We start from the raw sequence: 16,728 nt of genomic DNA, 5'->3' as shown, positions 1-16,728 counted from the left end.
GGCTTTCTTGTTCACTTTACGTCATGCAAGGTATGTTAGTCTACAAATAAAGTATACCCTGTAAAACAAAGTTAGTACAATAAAATAAGACAAATAAAAATAATTTTGATAGTCACCGGATTGTCTGATTCTGACTTCAGATTTCTCCTTGAGAAACCTTAAGTCGAACCAACGCCTACTGTTCCCTCACCGAGAAACGCGCCCTCACCTACTCCACTCATAAGAGTTTACCTATTTCCAGTTGATCTTCCAGACCAACTGGACTTTTGCTTAGCGTCCGAAGCTTCTGGTCTTCATGCTGGACGTCTGCTCCACGACCTGTCCAGTCTTCCACCCTATTCACGATACCAGGATTTCAACCTAGGGTTACCACCTCCTAGGATTTTGCCCGAAACTCTCGACCCGCCAAGACTTTCCGCCTAGGGTTACCGCCCCGTAGAACCTAGGGTTACCGTCCCCTAGGGTTACCGTCCCCTAGGGTTTTCCCTTTGCCTAACAGCAACTAGGACTTTTGCCTAAGCACACTTAGGACTTTCCTGCAATCTCATTCAAACTCGTTAGATAACAAAACAACTTAACTTTGGACCCTTTGACATAATCAAAACACAGGTTCAATCGTCAAATGCTTCCCACACCAACAATCTCTTCCTTTTTTATTATGATAATATGGTTCAAAGTTAAGTAAAACATAATAATAAATAATGGAATTTAAACAAGAGCATGAGTGCAATAATTTAAACAAGAACATGGTTCTGTGTCGCCATCTCCAGCTCCATGTTGAGACCCCTAGATCCAACTCCTCATCTGACTCACATTCATCTACTCTTCCGAGTCACGATGATTCGATCAACACGACGACCAACTCATCGATCCACCAGAAGGCATCCCCTTAGGTCAGGGTATGTCATCGTACTCACTCTTTATTCATTTCATTATTTTGCTATTATCTTGCTCTTTATATATTCATGGAATCTGCCTCAAGCATCGAGATGTTAGGGATCGGGGCAATCCGATCGCCATCTGCATGTAGCGTTGATCAAAGGCCTTCTGACAACTTGATCAATATTGAAGACAGCTCATCACACCCTTCCCCTCCGAATCATGGCAACTCGGTCAACATTAATCCAACCACATCATTCCGGTAATTCCGTTTTCTTAGCTTTCAGACGGGATTATACGTTGTAGTATAAATCCTTCTGATATATATTAGGATTACGGTTGGGAATTACAACTTAAAATGAAACGAATTACCATTGTTTATGAAATATGGGAATTGATGTTTGATAAATTCCCTATAAATTATATAAGTATAAACTGGTAAGAAAGTAGCTAGGGCTTGTGCGTTGTAGGATATATCAAAGCTAAAAAATATTGTAAAGAACTAAAAAACAGACAACGAAGTAGAAGGCTTACGATCGAGAATGAAGAGGGGGTACTAAACAAACTAGCGTCAGTTATGTGTTCGATGACAGTTTGGGGAGCTTTCAACCAGCTCAAGAATAAGCATGTAACTATAAGTTGTGCTTAACTTATAGCACCTTTGCTTTGCTTGTCGGCAGGAGCAAGCTGCGACGAAAGACGACAGCGAAGGAAGGAGCAAGAGTGAGGGAAATTTACATTTGGGAAACAATTTTACCGTTGTTTTGAGTAGAAGGCGGAAGGGAAGAGAGAATAAAAGAAATATTTTTTTATAAAGAATATATATATATAACAATTTTTGTCTAAATTCTCACAAGAAGAAAGAAAACGTATGGTAATAGGACATCAATAATATATTTTATTTAATAAATAATCATTTTTATTCCCACGAGGAATTTAATAACTCAACTATTAAGGTTTTTGGGGTGGAAATATTTTGATACATAGGAAAATCAGTAATATATTTTATTTTATTAGCATAGGTAGGACATCCCTATAATTTTTATCATTTCTTTATATTAAAAAATATATAATTTAATGAATAATAGTAAACACGTGGTTATCCCCACATTAACTTTGACTTTGTATCCTATATACATTTCTTAATCACGTGACAAGTAAATCTTTAGTTTTAAATATTTTCTCTGTTCTTTTTTTGCCCTTTATTAATATATTAGTTTTTTAAATATTTTAGTTTAAAAATGAGTTAACATCAATATTTTATATAATTAACAAAACACGTGATATTATTCAATAGAATTTTAAAATAATTATATTACTTTTTAAATGTTATTATTTGGTATTAAAATAATGTGTGATGATCAACTCTATTATTCTTTCATTTTGCAATTCAATATTTTATTTCGACATCTTGGTCCAAATAATCTCAAACAATTTAATATCATCGTTCCATAATAAAATATAAATAAATAAATTCATTTTACATCCATTAAAAATTTAAAATTTATTAAAATAAATACCCATATAAATTTCAACTCAAAGACCACCAAATAAATAAATGTTGATTTATATCGTTGTGAAACTAGCTTCTCTCCTAATTTAAGGGATATTTGTAATCATCTTTTACTATAATTAATTATTATTTTTATTAATTATTTTTATTTTTAGTTATTCTCCATTTATAGCTATATATATGTTTAAAAAAAAAATATTTATAAAATATTTTTCTAACTTATAAACTTAAACAATTCCAAAATAAGTAAATTTTAGCTTCATGGGTCTTGTATACAAATAATATTTTTAGCCTAAAATATACATAGTCTTAAACCATTTAAATTGGAAAAAGAATGTATAATTAGTGACTTTCGTAATGTTTCTTTTTTTAAATACAAAATAGTGCTTATTTATAGAATTAGATTAATTTTGAATTTATATAATAATTATAAAAATCATCCAGCAGTCGCCCATGAACAAAGTCAATAAGATTATATATATATATATATAGAAACGCCTAGAATAGAAGTATTTATTCTTGAATGTTGAGTAGTGTTTAAGTCTACATGATAATTTTTAATAAAACTATTATATCACTTAATGTAATTTAAATTTGAGAATATAAACATATATAATGACTTCAAAAGAAGAGAAACTTTTATATGATTTTAAATTAGGTAAATTTGAAAAAAAAAAAAAAAACGCATAGGGTGACTTCAAAATAATATAATCTAAATTTGAATATATAACAATTTCAAAAAAGAGAATCTATAAAAATGTTCGTTTCTAAATTTCGAGCAATTTAAATTTATATTATAATTTTGACTAGAATGATCTAAATTGGTATATATATATATATATATATATATATATATATATATATAACGATTTTGTAGGATCCTAGACACATTAGGCTAGTTTTGATTATATAAAAAAAAATTCAATAAAACTATCACATGTCACTTAAAAGTAGCTAAAATTGGAATGGTAAGAAAAATAACTTTATTTACAGAATTAGACCGGCCGTTTAAATTAATATAATAGTTTTGAATAAAACATAAATTTAAAATAAAAATAAACACATTAAGATAAAAATAAAGAATAAAGTCGTAAAAAAAAAAATGATATCATTCACCTCATGCAACTTAATATCATGAGTTTCATGATAAAAAATAAATAAATAAAAAATATTTTATCCTAATACATCCGTCCTTTATATAAAATAAAGTCATCAACCATAATAATTGATCGCGTATTATTTGAATATCTAAATTATTAAAAAAAATATTAATGATTTAAATATAAAATGATATATTTTTTTACTACTATATTTATATAATTCAATAAATTTATAAGTTGGCCCTATTATTTATTTCTATTCACATAATCTGAAGAAGTACTGTGAGAGACGAATGAGCGTAATCATATTTTAATACAATGAGTTTAAGTATAAAATGGTATGGATTTAAGCCATTATTAGTATGAGAATTTTTGAGTTATTTTGAGCTCTAGCTCGGGTTAAACTCCGATTTAGACCTAGATTCGACCTAAGTTATCATTTAGGCATGATTTATTGACCCATGATATAATTATTAATAAACTAGTATAATCGATTATATATACCGGTACAATGTGCTACAACGTGTCTATGTAGACACAACTTATATGCTTCCTAATTCTCGTTATGCAATTTTCATTGTTACAGTGCTCCATCATTATTTTTTTTTATTTTTCTAATTTAGTAGTGCTTCATCAAATTAAAAAACTCTTTTCCTCTATAAAAATCCAAACATTTTGAATCATCCTTCGAACTCCCTCGTTTCCCTCGATGCCAACCCACCTTCCAGAGTCGTCGATCATCGTCTTCATCGATCAACTCCCTTGGTGTCACATCACCTCACCAAGCCTGTCTGTCGCAGTTTATTAGCAGTGTGCTCCCCTTTGTACCTGCCCTAAACATCTTTCTCCTTCATCCAAATGTTATAGTTTTATGGTTTATGCAATATTATAGTAGCTATGAAACCATATCTGCTACAACATTCTTATTTGTAGTCCTACCACATTGTAATAGCTACAATTTCATAGTTGTTACAACATTCTGGTCTAAGAACGTTATAGCGAATCATAGCTACTACAAAGTAGTATGCACATTGTAACAGTTATGAAATCATAATTGATACAATGTTCTAATCTAATCATGTTCTTAGACCAAAATGTTGTAACAGTTACGGTTCCGTAGCTGTTACAAAGTAGTAGACACATTGTAATAACTATAAAATCATAGATGCTACAACATTCTGGTCTAACCATGTTCATAGACCAGAATGTTGTAGTAGTTATGGTTCTATAGCTACTATAAAGTGGTGGGCATGTTATAGTAGCTACAAAATTGTAGCCACTACAAAGTTTTGGTCTAACCTCGTTCTTAGACTAATAGCTATGAAATTGTAATTACAACGACGTTCTAGTCTAACCACATTGTAACAGTTACGATTTGGTAATTGCTACAACGTTCTGGTTAGTATGCACATTTGCAATGCTGCTAGAGAAAATTATTTTGAGAAGAATTATTGGATCAAATTTCAAAATTCTTTAAATTGCAATGCTTAAGCATTATCTTTAATTTATGACAACTTACACAATATATGAGATATGTTATTGTTTGAGTTACCTATTGTAATGTAATGTTTAAAGCAGATTGTTAACTCAGACTAGAACCTCTACTCCTCTTAACAACTTGAATCTCTGTGGTACAACAAGACCTAGTTGACAACTTCAAATAATTGAAGAATCTGACATTCCCCAATAATGGAAGAAAATTATGACGAGGGGCAGTTATACATTCTCCCAAATTGCAAATGTTCAAAAGCCAAAAATTAGGATGAAATTAAAGTCTCATTAATAGAGAATGCATTTTCTCTCTATAACCAATATGCACAAGAAACTAGATTTAATGCAAAGATAAACAATAGTAAGAAAAATAAGAAGACAAATGAAGTCGTCTGGAAAATATTTGTGTGCTTTAAAAAAGGACATACAAATCAAATGTGATGGAATAAACATCCAAAATGTGATCAACGGATAAGTGTTAGAGCATATGACGAAGTTAGAACTGGTTGTATGTCAAAGATTTCACTTGTAAAGGAACAAATTGGACCTAATCGGTTGTCACTAACTTCATGGAAAGTCATAATCATCTGACTACTTCAAAGGTGCATTTGTTATGCTCACATCATAATGTTTCAGTAATAAAGAAAGCTTTGACTCAATAGATTTCAGAGGTCAATATGTCAACTTGTCAACAAATATGATTATTAGACATAGAGTGGAGGGTCTGAGCGAGTAGGTTGTAGCGAAAGAGATAATAGAAAGTTTGAGAAAAAGCTAAGGGATAAATAAAAGGGTATCAATGTCGAAATACTAATTGAGTTATTTATATCCGAGAAAGAGAATAATTTATTTTTTTCTTTGATTACGAAATTTATTCAGATAACAAATTTAGTAGGTATTTTTGGATAGATCGTGTATCAAGGACAACATACAATGTATTTGGTGATATGGTTATATTTGATATGACATATAACACTAACAAATATAAGTTATTTTTGCACCATTTATAGGAGTTAATCATCATGATCAGACAATTATTTTTTGTTGCAGTGTTACAAGTGATGAGAAAACTAAGTCTTTTATTTGGCTGCTTAACAAGTACATAGAAGTAATGCTTAAAGGTACATCAGACGTGATCATCACTAATCAGGATCCTACTATGACGAAAGTCATTGCCCAAGTTTTCCCTAAGACAGTATATCAATATTATTTATGGCACATACTTAACAAATTCTCAGATAAATTGAACCCTTTAGTTGTCATTGATGTATGACTTATGACACAAATAGGTGACAACATATTTTAACCATGTGTTTTGCATTGAAATGTCAAATAGTCAGAGATATAAAGGCTCATATTCATTTTTTAAGAGGTATATCTCAAATAAGAACTCATTGATGAATTTTATTATCTGTTTCAATAGGGCACTATGACATTAAAAATATAATGAGTTAGTTGCTGACCATATTGATATGAATGAGCATACCATGTTTAAGACAAATTGGTCAATGCAAACTCAAATGGTTAAGTTGTACACAAAAAAAGAAATTGGTAGAGTTTTAAAATGAAATGAGTGAGAGCCATGGTTATTATGTGCAACAAATATCTATATCAGTTGAGTTAGTGGTTTACCATATGATGAATTTTCAAAATTGTTCTTTCTCTAAACCAAGAGTCCTCTCGTGTGACAAACTAAGGGACTACATGTCTAGCAGCTATAGGAAATTTGAGTTCGATGACATTCCATGCAGGCATATGTTAGTTTTTTTTCGTATTAACCAAGTTAGTTTTTTTTTCCGTATCAACCAAGTGTTTAATTTACCTGATAACTATATACTCAAACGATAAACATGAGATGCAAAGGTTAAAGTAATATATGCTTTAGGAGAGCAAAATTTCATCGATGATCCACAAGCATTTTTATGCCAAGACACTCGAGGTTATCCTATAAAGCTTCAATATTTATTAAGGATGATAATGAGTCAGGTTTGGATCGAATTTCATATCCTCCATCCCTATACCCATCGGGGATCGAACATCCATCCTCATACTCATATCCATTAAAGGATCAGATATCTTCTATACTAATAATTTTTCTTCTTTCCATCCAACTATCATCATTTAACAAAAGCATATTAGAATTACCATTATATTAAAAAAATTATATAATTATAAAAGATTAAATATCTATATAACCTACTCCTAACAATAACAAAAATAGTTAATGGTTTTGTAAAAAAAATATTTAATAGATAGATGTCAAGTCTTCTTCATATGTGTCATCATCGCTGTTATGATGATTATATACAATTAATCTGACAATTGACATATCGTCATATTTATAAAATTTAATAAAAATAATTAGTTTCAAACAAAAATATAATATAAATGCAGAATTAATCAAGACATACCCTTGTTGTAAAATTGGACAATTACGTTTATCATGTGATACACTTTGATGCCCGCATTCACAACATAATTGAAACTTTGAGGTTAACTTTTCCTTTGATGATTTCAGTCTTTTCTCACATCCCTTCGTTCTTATTAAAAAAGGATCAAGAATAACAAGGGTTCCATCCATGGATTTCTTCCTTTGACTTTCATTGTCACATTTTCTACTAGTGTTCATCTTTTGAAATTTGCTCTAGATACAATCAAATTTTTCATCCAAGAAGTTTGTCTTCTCATCAGCCAAAGATGCACCATTAATTAATACTAAAGCTTTATAGGATAACCTCAAGTGTCTTGACATTAAAAACTTTTATTGATTATCAATGAAATTTTGCTTCCTCAAAGTATATATTGCTCCAACCTTTGTATCTCATGCCCGTCATTTGAATATATATTCATCAGGTAAATGAAGTACTTGGTTGATACGAAAATAAGCTAAAATATGTAAGCACCCCATGGTACTTTTGATATGATCAACCAAGTCAAGTTAGGTCATGTTGTGTTTTAATATCCTTGTGTCTAAGTGTGCAGGAACTTAGGAACATAGGAAGTCAAGCGAAAGACGCAGCTAGCGAGAAGGATGACATGGGAGAGTACCGACGGGCTTGGTGCATCTGAAGGATGAGGCGCTGCGGAAGAGTACGTTGGCAGATGAGAAGGAGGCGCGTAATATTTTCGAGGGACGAGAAGCTGAAACAGAAGGTTGCACGAGAAAGTCGGAAGATAGGTTTGGGTGAGCCCTATTCCGAATGGTCGAAATCACCCAAGTAAACAGAGCTGGAGCGGAAAACTCAAACCCAAGCGAGCAGAGATGGAGCGGAAGTCCTGGTCCAAAAAAGTCAATGAGGAGTTGACTTTTGGGTCCAAGCACCCGGAGTTATTCCTAGCACTCGGACCGGGTCCGGGCGCCTGGATCAGGTCCATGCGCCCTGGGGCAGCCAGGGCGCCCCTAGTACGCGCCATAGTTGAGCCCAATTTAGCCCGATCTGGGAGTCAGGAACCCCTCCGGGGCTTGGACCAGAAAACTTATCAAAATGCATATTGTCGCGATCCGGTGCGACGAGGATAAAGTTTTATTTTCTTTCAGGCGCTTGGAACCCTTCCAAGCGTCTCGATTAGAGCTATAAATACAGCCCTGATCCCAGAAGCTAAAATCAATATTTGTAATCAATTCTAATTGACTTTAGCTTTATAGTTGTGAGCTTTGACTGCTATAAGAGGTTTCTCCGTCCGAAGAAGACTTTAGTGAGCTTTAATTTTCTTGAATTAGCAATCCGTTGATTGTAAACCAAGTAACTATTTCTGTGCCTCTTTCTTTTAGCTTTTTAATTCTTTTTATGCAAGTGTTTTTTAATAAAAGCTTATAAAGATCGAGAAAGGGTGTTTATTTTTTTTACAGGGCTATTCACCCCCTTTAGCCGGCCACCAAGGGTCTTACAAAATATGCCTACATGGAATGCCTTCGAATTGAAATTTCCTACAACTACAGAATATATAGTCCCTTTGTTTGTCATAAGTGAGGACACTTGGTTTGAAGGAGAAACAACTTTAAAAATTTATCACATGGTAAACCACTAACTCAACTCTTATAAATGTTTGTCGCACATAATAACTATGATTCTTATTTATTTCACTTTAAAACTCCACCCATTTTTTTTCATGTACAACTTAACCATTTGAGTTTCCACTGGTTAATTTGTCTTAATCATGGGATGCTCATTCATATAAATATGATAACAACTAACTCATTATATCTTTGGCGTCTCAGTACCTGATTGAAACGGGTAATAAAATCTATCAATGAGTTCTTATTTGAGACATACTTCTTAAAAAATGAATGTGAGCCTTTAGATCTCTGACTAATTGATATTCTAACACAAAATACATGGCTAAAATATGTTGGCACCCACTTATGTCACAATTCGTACATCAATAATAACCAATCATTTTTCTTCAAGTTAGCATACTTGATAATTTCTTCCCATGATTTCTCAAATTCATCAGGTGTTGTAGACTTTCCAATAACATTCTTTATGCTTTGATAGTATTCACGAAAAATTAAAGAGTTCAATTTATTTAGGGATTTGTTAAGTATGTGTTACAAACAATATTGATGCACTGTGTAAGGAAAAACTTGGGGAATGACTTTTGTCATAGTAGGATCTTGATCAGTAATGATCACGTTTGGTGCACCTATAGATATAACTTCTATACACTTGTTAAACAACCAAACAAAAGACTTAATTTTTTCATTACTTATCAAACTGCAACAAAAAATAATTGTCTAATCATGATGATTAACTCCTACAAATGTTACAAAAATTAATCCATGTTTGTTGATGTTATATGTTGTATCAAATATAACTACATTACCAAATATACTATATGTTGTCAATGATACATGATTTGTCCAAAAATACCTACTAAATTTATTATCTGAATTAATCTCGTAATCAAAGAAAAAAGCTGAATGTTTCTCTTTCTTAAATGTAAATAACTCGATCAATGTTTCAACATCGATACTCTTTTGTTCATCTGTTAGCTCCTTCTCAAATTTTCTAATCTCTTTTGGTGCAACATACTCACTCAGGCTCTCCATAGTCTATCTCTAATAATCATATTTATTGACAAGTTGACATATTGACCTTTGAAAACTGTTAAGTCAAAGCTTTTTTTTTTATGTTGAAACATTACGATTTGAGCGTAACAAATGTACCTTTGAAGGAGTCGAGAGTGGATGATTATGACTTTCCATGAAGGTAGTGACAACCCAATTAAGTCAAGTTTGTTCATTGACAAGTGAAAATTTTGACATACAATCAGTTATAAGTTCGCCACATGCTCTAACACTTATCTATTAATCGCCTTTTGTATGCTTATTTTGTTGGTGCATGGCGCGCCAGAATCGAACCTGAGTTTTCATATTGTCAAAGGTTCAAGTTAAGTCTTGTTATGATTTAATAAGTTAACTAAGTGCGCAGGATATTTACTCAACGGGACAAGTCTTAGCGGATTGTGGAAGTTAGGTAGGAAGTTCAAGTGGGTCGAGAGGACCCAACACTTGGCAGGGAAGCTCGATAGGTCTGGAGGACCTGGTATCAAGAGGAAGCCCTGGTGAGTCGATCCGATACTAAACGGTAAAGTCCAAACAGGTCTAGAGGACCAATGTTTGGTAGGTAGGTTGATGTAAGCAACTGGAGAGAAGCGACGGTGACGTCGTGTTCCAGAAAGGAACAACCTTAGGTCGTTGATCCAACTGAAGAAACCGGGAAGATTTCCAAATTGAGATCAAGACAGTTTTACCGTTAATTACTACTCATGTATCATATATTATTGTCGTCGCCTTATTTTACAGGAATATTTTGTTTAACTCTGTTTTATAGGAACCGGTCTGATCAGTCAATCGAACCCATGAATCAGTCGACCGAACCAAGTTGATACATAACAATGATCAGTCCGAAGTAAAGTTTGGTAAAGTAACTGATCGGTCAACCGAACTATCAAAGAATTAATGACGAATCTCGATGAACAAGGAAACTGCACAGATTGGTCAACTAATCAGGGGGATCAGTTGACTGAACCATAAATGCTCATAAATACGCAGAGATCGAATCTCGTCAAAGAAGGAAAGCAAGAGATTGAGTTGACTGATAAGATGATCAGTCGACTGAAAGGATTAGTCGACTGAACCAGGCTTATATAAGGGGAGCTCGAGTTCCAAGGAAAATCATCAATTCTCAATTCATCTCTATGCAAAGTTGTTGTTCGTGCTCTTACTTTACACTTCATCTTCACAAGCAAACTGCTCTATCAAGAAGTGTCGACAGAGCTTCATCTTCTACTTATTGGTGGTATAATTTTAACTAACTTACATTGTTTTAATTTCAAGAAAATAGTGGTGTGTTACTATCTTCTAGTTTCATTCATACCAATTGCTTCTTTCCGAAGATTTCGGAAAGAACAGTTATAGTGGATTAGTCACGATGCGATCAAGGATCGCGGGTCTTAGAGTAGGAGTCGACATAGGCTCTGAATCAAGTAACTGAATTTGTCTTATTATTTTCCGCTGCACTTTAACGATTTTACCATACAAAAGAAAAAGTTTTAACTAGCGATATTCAACGGCCTCTATCGTTTTTTTTTATCTATCAATTGATATCAGAGCAGGTCACTCTGAAATTACTTAATAGTTTTTCAAGCAAATTTTAAAATTTTTTTCTTTTTCTTTAAAGAGATTTTTCTTATACATTTCTTTCGTTTATCTCACACTGTTAATCCCAAGACAAGAGTCTTGGAAATTTCGTTTGTTAATTCTGTGATTGTAATAATATCGAACTCCTACCAAGAATGTTACAGCATTGTCCGCCCCCCGCTATTCAAAGGGGAAAACTCTAGCTACTAGAAAAACAGAATGAAGTTCTACCTCAAGTCCGACATCGAACTTTGATTCACCATATTTAAAGGATACACACCTCCGATGATAGATGGAAAGCCAATAGAACCAGAAGACTGAATTCCCTTAATGATTAAGAAGGCACAACTAAACTACAAAACAATTAACACCATCTGATGTGAGCCCCTTATGGAAGAATTGAATCGAGTTGGGCCTTACAACAACACAAAAGGACTTTGAGATCATCTGGTAAAATTACACGAGGGAATCGACGAATCAAAGGTAAATAAGAAAGATCTTTTATTGAATAATTTATTTAACATTAAAATGCTTCCCGGAGAGACGGTCACCCAACTGCATGCACGACTCAAAGACATCCTCAATGATTTCCATGTGATTGTATACCACTTGGAGAACCATGACATCTTTCTGCGGAACACTTTGTGACTATCGATTCATTTTTGAGAATCGAGATGTCTAGGAGACATCCGGGTGTCCGAATATATAAGAATAGTCTCAGAATATACAGAGTAAAGATGTGTAATATATACTCATGAGCAATGAGTACAAATCTGAATGCCTTGATTCTCAGAGAGTTCGGTGGAGCGTCCAGCCATCCGGATTTATACTCTAATTATCTATAAATGTGTACGATAAACAAGTGCAGAGTAAAATCCGCGCCCCCCACCCCCTCTCGCTCTCCATATACTTTTTTTTTTTATATATATACTTTTTATTCCCATTCTACCCTTTATATTCTCTGCCGTCCGTGCGTCTTCGCAGTTGCTTGCTTCCTCGCCGAGCGCAGAGATCGTTAGAGGAAGCAGCGGTTGTTCTCGGCGCTGCTGCTCCCGGTTCGACCGCTCCACTCTGCCCTGCTCCGTTTCGTTCAACCTCAAAACTTCTCACGGGGCCGTTGCAGAGAGGAGGGGAGCGAGAAGGAGAGATGTGGGACCTGGACGCCGGGATCCCACCCGCTATCGCTTCTACTGCGCAAAGGTGACAATCGCTTGCCTTTTCCCCTCTCCTTTTTTGATATGCTCACCACGCGATGCCTTTGTTTTGATCGAAGCAAAATGGTACTAGCTGGTCTCACCTCTTCTCGGCTTGAACCCTAGCGAGGAGCCAGTAATTGAGCTTGAAGATGCCGTCTTTTTAGTATTGTTTTCTCATCTTGGTCGCTGTGTCGCTTCTGAACTGAGTAAAAATCCGGTTTTTGCTCCCCACGTGGAGGTAAAGGGTATACCTCTCTATTGCCCCAAAAGATGATACCTTGGCCCTGGATAATTAATGCAATCGTGTCCTTCTCCTGAAATACCTGCTTTTCCTTTTTCTGGCCTTTTTTTTAATCGAGTTAGATTCAGTGCGTTGCTTGGTGAAAGAAAAGTTGCGACCTTACTAGCCGGGTTTCTGTTTTAAGGGTTCTGACTGATATCAAAGAAAATATAGTGGCACCGTCTTATTTCAAAGAATTCTTCCTTGAGGCTGAAGAATGTGGTCAAAAAACAAGTAGATATCTGGTGGAAATGGTAATTGGGAAGAATGGAGACTGGGGAAAGAGTGGCCAGAGAGTGCTAACCATCTCGTTTAGGAAACAACTTGAGAGAACAATTAGTAGACGGAGAAGTTGATACATACCCAGGATCTGATGCTCAGTTTTGATTTCTTTTCTGGGGAGCAGTCAACCTTTGTTAATTGATTCTCCAGCCCCCTGGTGGTGCAGACCTAGAAGAAGGTGGAATAGTTTTCGGAATAATCTTTTTTTTGGTAGCATTCTTTTATCTTGATAATTTGAGCTGTTTTTTTTTGTTGTTGAACCATCTTTGCTTAATATAACACTTATAATTTGTACTTGGTATTTTGGTCATTTGTTCGAGCAGGAAAACACCTTCAATTGGTTGCAAAGACTTCTTGGATGGATTGGGTTCCAAAACTCCATTCCAGTGGGACTGGGGAAGCCCAGTAGCATTCACTGGTAGGGAAATTGACATCCCTAAGGATGCACAAGAAATAGACTTGAGAATTGAAGATTTATGTTCATCCGGCTGTGGTGCCTCCTCTGTTCTAGAATTGAGTAACTGGTCCGACAAAAGCTCTTTGTATGCATCCATAGGTTCTCTGTCTGATACTGAAAGGAGAAAGCCAGAGTTGAATATTCAACCAACAGAAAGGACACTTCAATTCTCAGACAAGATTATTTACCCATGGGTAGTTGATTCTCAAACTTCACCGATTGCAGTGGAGACGGGCCACCCTAAGGAGCCTCTTACTGGTTTGAAGCTTGGAAGGAACTTTGAGGATGTTGATGCAGAGAATAACATCAAAAACTTTCCCTCTGCATCTCTGGCGTCAAGCTCAGCAACAATCAAAAAGTCCAGGTTGTCTCAGCAGAACGTACTGAGCCCTTATTGCCTTGTTGATGGTTGTAATATTGACCTTACAACAGCTAAGGAGTATCATCGCAAACATAAAATCTGTGAAAGCCATTCAAAGTCTCCTAAGGTGATCATAGCTGGTCAGGCACGCCGGTTTTGTCAGCAATGTAGCAGGTGAGGTTTTTTGGCACAAATTCTATATGTAGTATATATCAGTTGCCGATAGAAGTGTGTTACAGTTTTGATTTAAGCTCTTTGCTGCCCATTATGGTTATGATGCGTCTAATAGTTACTGCAACTTAGATGGCTATAGTGGATTGAACAAATGCAACGTTAAAAGTGGCAGAATACATAGATTTGGCAGCAGCACATTAGTATTCTATAGTGTGCTCCATGATAAATTCTTCTATTCCTTGGACTGCCTTGTAGCATGCAACTATATGACTTATGATGCATTGTTTTGTGATGTTTCTAGTTGGAAAACTCGTCTATTCTGAAAAAAAATTCCCTTTTGACCTTCCAGGCTCCATGATTTGTCAGAGTTTGATCAGAAAAAGAGAAGTTGCCGCAGGCGTTTATATGATCATAATGCACGTCGTAGGAAGCCACAAACAGCAACAATCTCATTTAGTTCGTCAAGCCTATCTAGATTAAATTATGGTATTTCTTGAACTTTGCCTCTATTTAAGAACTTTCTTGGATCTATTGAAATTGGTTAAAGATTGGCACTGTCTTCTCTAGAAGATATTCCTCTTTTCCTATGGTAAACTGAAGGATTTTTCTCAGTGATTTTCTTAGATTCTTTTTGAAAATGTCTTTTTCTTCATCTGGTGATCTTGTTGGATACTATATTTTACTGCCTCGCGTCCATTTATATGATTGGTTCAGATGGATTCTTAAGCTGTACTAGTTGCAGCATTAGAGGTTCTATTTGTAACATTCCACTGGTAGACTTCTTCTCTGACATTTTGCGAGTGAATTTCAATTTCATTATCCCTCTTCTCAAGCTATTCTGATGCATTTTGTTAAGCCAAGGATCTGTCTTTATGGAAATTTGTTGTCTCTTGTTTTTGTGTTCCTTGCTTTGCTGATCCTGACACCGTGAGAAGTCGAGGGAAAATTGTTTCTTGTGATCTCATGCTGGCTGCTGATAGATTCCTTAATTGTTACTTACTGTAAGTTATATGAATTTTTTTCCCGGAGGACAAAAAATTCAGATTAAAGTTATTGGTACTTCTTCACTCTAAGCTATATGAAGATGTTCTGTTTTGTTTGTTGATCATCGTCTGTTCCTTTCAGATGATGAACGTAAGATGAATCTTGTTTTTGGTCAGGCGCCTATGGGTAGTTCCTCATGGGATGGTCTGACCAGTTTCCATTTACGTCAATCGGAAGAGTCTCGGATAAAGTCCAATAAAGCTAGATGCACTGACAGGCAGCTGCAGTTTTCTGCTACTCAAACACATATTGGTTCTACTGGTTGCGATGAGTTGAACAAGCTCTTACCCTCTAAGGGCACCACCGCTGAGGTCCTCAATCAAGGTTGTGTCTAAGTTAGCATTCTATATATACGAATGCAATGGCTACTGGCTACAATGACTTTCTGCTCATTATTACCGAACATAACTGTAGTTTTTATTTTATTTTTAATATATTTTTTTTTGCCTTGCAGATATGGGAGCATTTGTTTTTTATCCCAACTCTGAAAGAGCATTGGATCTTCGGCATGCTCTCTCTCTTCTGTCAAATGATTCTTGCGGCCCAGCAGAGCGACTGAAAATTTCCGGTATCAAGTTTATTGATGCAAACCACACAAGCATCGCTGATCCTACAACCGGTATGGTCAATTCAACACCAGGAATGCTACAAGACCAGCAACCCCTTGAGCAATCGACTCTGCTGTCATTCAACTCGCAAAATAGCAATTACCAATTCCATCTGCTGCAAGCACCACATGGAGGCTCTCTTTCAGATACCCAAAAACTCCATATGCTTGACCATTGCATTGATTTTGATTCTGAGGTCAGTTTTCCATCCAGATTATCGGTTTATGCGCTAGCAATTTAGCTAATAGAGTGTAAATTACTCCGCTTAGACCATTTTGTTCGTTACAGGTTTCGTTTCAACGTTAGATCTCTAGTAATTCCTTTTACTGATGCTACTTTTGGGCTCATCGAGTCATCCTATTTGCAACTGATGAATGGTCCCAAGTGTGGAAAACTCATTCCTTCGCCTCGCTTTGTTGAATAAAGCAAGCATGTTGAACTCAGCAAGTTGTTTGATCAAACATGTTTGCACATTTGCTCTCCAATCGTGTATTTTGGTACTTTGCTAACTTGCTACTTCTTGTGAACTTCCGTCCATTGTGTTCGTGTAGATCTCCTCAAGTTCAACCTCGTGTACATTTTTTGCTAATAATAATATTTATTCAGAGAAATATGTACAATTAATTTAAAAAGGGTTTCTTTATTTTTATTGTTGTTAAAAGTGCATCCAATATTTAAGCAGGTTTAATTAATGCTATTT

The 16,728-nt window shown here is 34.9% G+C and overlaps 1 protein-coding gene across 1 annotated transcript; it reads left to right on the top strand.

Moving 5' to 3' along the window:
• Positions 1–12,604: 12,604 nt before the first annotated feature.
• Positions 12,605–16,658, top strand: LOC121988668 (squamosa promoter-binding-like protein 12). Its single transcript, XM_042542214.1, has 7 exons — positions 12,605–12,826; positions 13,708–14,376; positions 14,726–14,862; positions 15,312–15,377; positions 15,502–15,744; positions 15,875–16,224; positions 16,317–16,658. Exons 1-7 carry the CDS (start codon positions 12,774–12,776, stop codon positions 16,332–16,334), a joined length of 1,536 nt encoding a protein of 511 aa, XP_042398148.1. The 5' UTR covers positions 12,605–12,773; the 3' UTR covers positions 16,335–16,658.
• The last annotated feature ends 70 nt before the right edge of the window (positions 16,659–16,728 follow it).

The sequence above is a fragment of the Zingiber officinale genome, chromosome 6B, assembly GCF_018446385.1.
Source record: "Zingiber officinale cultivar Zhangliang chromosome 6B, Zo_v1.1, whole genome shotgun sequence".
In the NCBI taxonomy this organism is placed as follows: domain Eukaryota; kingdom Viridiplantae; phylum Streptophyta; class Magnoliopsida; order Zingiberales; family Zingiberaceae; genus Zingiber; species Zingiber officinale.
The sequence above is the reverse complement of the archived record's forward strand: the minus strand, read 5'-3'. Positions and strand labels throughout refer to the sequence as shown.

Excerpts from the sequence above, each read along its gene's own strand:
- LOC121988668 (XM_042542214.1), top strand. The coding sequence starts at position 12,774 with ATGTGGGACCTGGACGCCGGGATCCCACCCGCTATCGCTTCTACTGCG. Across the intron at positions 15,378-15,501 it reads TTCCTTAATTGTTACTTACT|ATGATGAACGTAAGATGAAT; the intron begins GTAAGTTATATG and ends TGTTCCTTTCAG. Across the intron at positions 15,745-15,874 it reads CGCTGAGGTCCTCAATCAAG|ATATGGGAGCATTTGTTTTT; the intron begins GTTGTGTCTAAG and ends TTTGCCTTGCAG.